Source organism: Pygocentrus nattereri, chromosome 1 (genome assembly GCF_015220715.1).
Source record: "Pygocentrus nattereri isolate fPygNat1 chromosome 1, fPygNat1.pri, whole genome shotgun sequence".
NCBI classification, from domain to species: domain Eukaryota; kingdom Metazoa; phylum Chordata; class Actinopteri; order Characiformes; family Serrasalmidae; genus Pygocentrus; species Pygocentrus nattereri.
In genome coordinates, this window is record NC_051211.1 from 1,301,846 (window position 1) to 1,308,576 (window position 6,731).

The window sequence follows — 6,731 nt, forward strand, 5'->3', positions numbered from 1 at the left end:
ATTTATAGCAGTGTTTAACTCAGTTGTTACTGTGTTACTCAGTCATAGCCATGCTTAGCTCAGTCATAGCCATGTTTTGCTCTGTCATAGCTGTGTTTACCTCAGTCATAGCCATGTTTAGCCCAGTTATAGCTGCATATAACACAGTTATAGAAGTGTTTCAGTCTGTCAAAGCCTTGTTTAGCTCAGTCATAGCCATGTTTAGCTCAGTCATAGCCATGTCTACCTCAGTCATAGCCATGTTTAGCTCAGTCATAGCCATGTTTAGCTCAGTCATAGCCGTGTTTAGCTCAGTCAGAGCCGTGTTTACCTCAGTCATAGCCATGTTTAGCTCAGTCAGAGCCGTGTTTACCTCAGTCAGAGCCGTGTTTACCTCAGTCAGAGCCGTGTTTAACTCAGTCAGAGCCGTGTTTACCTCAGTCATAGCCATGTTTAACTCAGTCATAGCCATGTTTAGCTCAGTCAGAGCCGTGTTTACCTCAGTCATAGCCATGTTTAGCTCACTCATAGCCATGTTTACCTCAGTTATAGCTGCATATAACACAGTTATAGAAGTGTTTGAGTCCGTCAAAGCCTTGTTTAGCTCACTCATAGCTCGGTTTAGCTCAGTCATAGCCATATTTAACTCAGTCAGAGCTGTGTTTACCTCAGTCATAGCCATATTTAACTCAGTCAGAGCTGTGTTTACCTGTCATAGCCATGTTTAGCTCATTCATAGCTCGGTTTAGCTCAGTCATAGCCATGTTTAGCTCAGTCAGAGCTGTGTTTAGCTCAGTCATAGCCATGTGTAGCTCAGTCATAGCCATGTCTACCTCAGTCATAGCCATGTTTAGCTCAGTCATAGCCATGTCTAGCTCAGTCATAGCCATGTTTACCTCAGTCATAGCCATATTTAACTCAGTTATAGCTGCATATAACACAGTTATAGAAGTGTTTGAGTCCGTCAAAGCCTTGTTTAGCTCACTCATAGCTCGGTTTAGCTCAGTCATAGCCATGTTTAGCTCAGTCATAGCTGTGTTTACCTGTCATAGCCATATTTAGCTCACTCATAGCTCGGTTTAGCTCAGTCATATCTGTGTTTACCTCAGTCATAGCCATGTTTAGCTCAGTCATATCTGTGTTTACCTCAGTCATAGCCATGTTTACCTCAGTCATAGCCATGTTTAGCTCAGTCATAGCCATGTTTAGCTCAGTCAGAGCCGTGTTTACCTCAGTCATAGCCATGTTTAGCTCAGTCAGAGCCGTGTTCACCTCAGTCATATTTAGCTCAGTTTTCAGGTTCTCTGTACATTATCTCAAGGTTTTTATAGGTGCGATCAGGGTGTGAAGAGGAGGTTTTATGTGCTCAGAATCAGAATCCTTTATTGAGGGAAACTGCATTTTTTTTGTATTTTTTCCAGAATCAGAGCTGAACTGATTTTGTTTCACAAGCCTAGGGATGTACAATAATATGAGAATCAAATCAGTGTCGCCAGATTTGCTTAAAAACTTATCGGCATCTGATAGGTGTTTACATTACATTACCGGCATTTGGCTGACGCTCTTATCCAGAGCAACTTACAATTTGATCATTTTACACAAATGGCCTAACTGCATGTCTTTTGGACTGTGGGAGGAAACCCACGCAGACACGGGGAGAACATGCAAACTCCACACAGAGAGGACCCCGGTCACCCGGCTGGGGAATCGAACCCAGGCCCTCCTTGCTGTGAGGCGACAGCGCTACCCACCACGCCACCGTACCGTTTAGATTTAGCTCAGTCATAGCCATGCTTAGCTCAGTCATAGCCATGTTTAGCTCAGTCATAGCCATGTTTAACTCAGTCATAGCCATGTGTAGCTCAGTCATAGCCATGTTTACCTCAGTCATAGCCATGTTTAGCTCAGTCATAGCCATGTTTAGCTCAGTCATAGCCATGTTTAACTCAGTCATAGCCATGTTTAGCTCAGTCATAGCCATGTTTAGCCCAGTCATAGCCATGTTTAGCTCAGTCATAGCCATGTTTAGCCCAGTCATAGCCATGTTTAGCTCAGTCATAGCCATGTGTAGCTCAGTCATAGCCATGTTTAGCTCAGTAGTATCCATGGTTAGTGTGGTAGACTGAATGACAAGTCAGAACACGTACAGTAATTGCCTCTAGAGGGAGCTACCTTCTAGGAACTGTCATACGCTATCGGGGGTCGCAGCGAGAACAAGTGTCGCGGGCTGAACTCATGTTCGGTTGTTGTGTTAGTGTTGGAAAATAAATGGCATGAAGCCAAAGAAAAACAACTCCAGTGTGATTGTTGCTACACGCCACCGTAGGATATCACACAATTGGCGACGAGGATTTAAAGGATTTTAAGTTTCCGATGAGTCACAGAGAAGCGAGCTCCGGTGAATCCAGCAGTTCCAATTCTCAAGAGGTGAGCGTAGTTTCACCACCGGCGTAGCAGGCAAAGATGGCAGCTGTAATCGGCTCGGTAGCCCCTTTTGATAATGCAACTCAGTCTTGGGAAGAGTATAGTGAATTGTTGGACTGTTTCTTCGAAGCTAATGATATTAAAGAGCCAGAAAGACGGAAGGCTGTACTTTTAAGTGGAGTTGGTGCTACTACTTATAGCTTGCTGAGGAATTTAGTCAGTCCTGAATTGCCAAAAGCAAAAACGTATGAGCAGCTTACTGCGGAGCTTAAGAAACACTTCAACCCCACACCAAGTGAAATCGTGCAAAGATTTAAATTTAATTCACGCATACGGAAGAGCGGTGAGTCAATAGCTGAGTATGTGGCTGAATTGAGGAAATTAGCACTGCATTGTGACTACAAAGATGCATTGTCGGAAATGTTAAGGGACAGATTGGTGTGTGGAGTGAATGATGACCGAATGCAACGGCGACTTTTATCTGAAACGAAACTGACTTTTGATAAGGCTTTGGAATTATGCCAGGCTATCGAATCAGCATCGAAAGATGTGAAAGAAATGCAAGGGAAGCTAGCCGAGGACACAGCACTGCATGCACGTGTGCCAAAGACTCAAGTAGGTGTCCACAAAGTATCTGCTGACAAAACTCAGCGCAAATTTCCCAGTTGTTATCGCTGCAAAGGCCAGCACAGTGCCGCTGAATGCAAGTTTGCCACTGAGCTGTGTCATAACTGTGGCAAAAGAGGGCACATTAAGAAAGCTTGTAGATCGAAGGCGGGCAATTCACATGTGCAGAAGGCAACATTCAAAGGGCAAAAAGGCGAAAGCAGAGGCCCAGGAAAAGAACAGCGAGCGAATCAACTTAGAGGGGAGGAAGGAAGTGATACAGAGGACATGAGTTTTCATACAATTTACAGCATGTCAGAAGAGCTGACCAAGGTAGCGCCCATCACACGCACCATGAATGTCAATGGAAAGAAAGTCACATTTGAAGTTGATACTGGTTGTGGAATAACCATATTAAGCAAACAGCAATACACACAACTGTGGAAGGAAACAGACACCGCAGAATTAAAGCCCTGCTCGCTAAAATTAAAAACATACACAGGAGAGAAGTTAGGAGTGCTGGGAATGGCACAAGTGAAGGTGCAACATGGAAACAAAGAAAAGAACTTACCTGTTGTAGTAGTTGGAGGCAAAGGACCAAACCTTCTAGGGCGAAGTTGGCTACAAGAGCTGGCCATGATGGATCAGTTAGTGACCCAGGTGAAATCGCAGCCCAAGTTGCAGCTGGAGGGGATTCTCGAAAGACACGCTGAGGTGTTCAAAGAAGGGTTAGGACAGCTCAAGGGTGTCACGGCGAAGATTACTGTGGACAGGGAGGCCCAACCACGATTCTGTAAACCCCGACCGGTACCCTATGCAGTCAAGCCACTGGTTGAAAGCGAGCTACAGAGGCTCCTGGATGACAAGATAATAGAGCCAGTGCAGGTTGCAGAGTGGGCGGCGCCCATAGTCCCAGTGCGAAAACCGGATGGCTCCATTAGAATATGTGGGGATTACAAACTCACTGTCAATAGAGCATCGCGGGTGGATCAGTATCCAATTCCCAAAGTGGAGGACCTTTTCGCACAGCTGAACGGGGGGCAGCATTTCACGAAATTAGACATGAGTCATGCATACCAACAGGTAGTCTTAGAAGAAGAATCCAGAAAGTACGTAACCATCAATACACACAAAGGCTTGTATACCTATACACGCTTACCATTTGGAGCAGCTTCTAGTCCTGCTATATTCCAGAGAACAATGGAGGGCATCTTAGGTGGAATTCCAAATGTTGCCATTTATTTGGATGACATACTTTGTACAGGACCAAATGAACAAGAACACCTGAAAACGCTGGAGGAAGTACTTCAACGGTTGGAGAAAAGCGGCCTGAGGTTGAAAAGAGGCAAGTGTGAGTTCATGGGAAAAGAGGTGACGTTCCTAGGCCACAAGATCAATGCCAGTGGTCTACACCCTCTGACAGAGAAAGTGGAAGCAATCGCGGAAGCACCTGAGCCACAAAATGTTAGTGAGTTAAAAGCTTACCTGGGCTTGTTGAACTACTACCATAGGTTCCTCCCGAAGCTCTCCACACTGCTAGCACCGCTGCATACCCTGCTAAAGAAAGAAGAGAAATGGTCATGGGGGGTGAAGCAGCAGAAGGCATTTGAAGAGTCCAAAGTGCTACTTCAGTCCTGTAGAGTGTTGGTACACTACGACTCAAACAAACCACTCATCTTAGCGTGTGACGCATCACCCTACGGTGTGGGAGCCGTACTCTCTCATCGTATGGCAGATGGCTCAGAGAGACCTATAGGGTTCGTCTCAAGAACTCTCAGTGGAGCTGAGAAGAACTACTCCCAATTGGACAAGGAAGGCCTTGCGGTAGTTTTCGGAGTGACAAAGTTCCATAAATACCTGTATGGGAGACAGTTCGCAATAGTGACTGATCACAAGCCACTAATTTCACTGTTCAGTGAAATGAGAGCCATACCTCAGATGACATCTCCTAGGATTCAGAGATGGGCAGTCACGTTAGCGGCGTATGAGTACACCATCATGTACAAAGTGGGCCGAGACCATACGAACGCTGACGCGTTGAGTAGGCTACCCTTGGATGGGGAAGGAGAGAGCACGCCTGAGGAGGAGGAGAGAGTGCTGCTGTTTGAGGACATCGGCGTGCCACTGGTGAACGCACAGCAAATTAAGAAATGGACGGACAAAGACCCTGTGCTAGCAAGAGTGCGTGAATACATCTTGCGAGGCTGGCCAAAGGTGAACAGTCCTGAGTTCATTCCATACGCCCGACGCCAGGATGAGCTCAGTACCAAGGAAGGATGTATCCTGTGGGGAGGACGTGTTGTTGTTCCACAACTGGGACGCAATGCCTTACTGAAACAACTACACCAAGCACACCCCGGCATCACCCGAATGAAAGGGTTGGCGAGAAGTTACATGTGGTGGCCAAACATCGATGCAGAGGTGGAGGCGCTTGTGAAAGCGTGTGCGACCTGCCAGGAAACCCGGAACAGTCCTCCAGTGGCCCCATTACATCCCTGGGAAGTTCCTGATAAACCATGGAGGAGAATCCACATCGATTATGCGGGTCCATGGATGGGAAGAATGTGCCTGATCCTTGTGGATGCGTACTCAAAGTGGATCGACGCATATTCTGTGAGTAACTCTACATCTGCAGTTACCATTGAATGTCTTAGAAGGAGTTTCAGTCAACATGGCATACCTGAAATCATAGTGTCAGATAATGGTACCTGTTTTACGAGTGAACAGTTCCAAGAGTTTGCTGAAAAGAATGGCATACGTCATATCACAACTGCGCCATACCATCCTTCTTCTAATGGCTTAGCCGAGAGGGCTGTGCAGACGTTCAAGTCACTCATGAAGAAGATGGCAGGAGACTCTATTGAAACGAAAATGTCCCGAGCTCTGTTCAGCTATCGCATAATACCCCAATCTACAACTGGCAAGTCACCAGCTGAGTTGTTGAGTGGTAGGAAGTTGAGGTCAACTCTTGACTTAATAGATCCAGACTTTAGAAACAGAGTACATGACAAACAAGAGAAACAAAAGGGTTATCATGACATGCATGCGCGAGTGAGAATACTTGGAGAGGGAGACTTAGTCTACACACGCAACTTTGGCTCAGGACCAACCTGGGTATCAGGAGTAATAACAGAGAAGACAGGCCCTGTGTCATTCCAAGTTACTTTAGGTAATGGACAAGTTGTGAGACGACACATCGACCAAGTGCGTGGTAGAAACTCCACCCCACCGGCGATGACAACAGAGGTCTTGCCTGACTCCTCACCTGAGGAGGACATCGCTGAACCACCACTTCAGGTAGTACCTGAGGTAGCCATCTCCACTGATTCTACTGACAGCACTGCAGCAGAAGCAACTGGGGAACAGCCAGAGTCTTCACCTGTAGTTGACTCACCAGCGGTGAGAAGATCTCAGCGAACCAGAAAAGCTCCAGATTACTTGAAGGACTATACTTAGTTAGTAGTGAGTTCCCCAGCCACAGGACAAGAATGCGTCCTGGAACCTCACTGGGATGCGGTAGTCAACCCAAATCCCTAGTTAGAAATGTTAGGTGTATATAATATACATATATATATATATATATATATATATATATATATATATGTATGACACATAGGTTGGAAGACGTTATAAAAAAAAAAGAAAAAAAAAGTAACTATTATAGTTAAGGGTTAATTGGGAGTTCCAGGATGTCTAGAGTAAATGGCTAAGTGTAATTAAAG

General features: G+C 45.7%; 1 protein-coding gene across 1 annotated transcript; it reads left to right on the plus strand.

Annotated features, from left to right (window-relative positions):
- Positions 1-2,442: 2,442 nt before the first annotated feature.
- LOC119264251 (uncharacterized protein K02A2.6-like) lies at positions 2,443-6,465 on the plus strand. Its single transcript, XM_037542408.1, has one exon. It carries the CDS (start codon positions 2,443-2,445, stop codon positions 6,463-6,465), a length of 4,023 nt encoding a protein of 1,340 aa, XP_037398305.1.
- Positions 6,466-6,731: the final 266 nt, after the last annotated feature.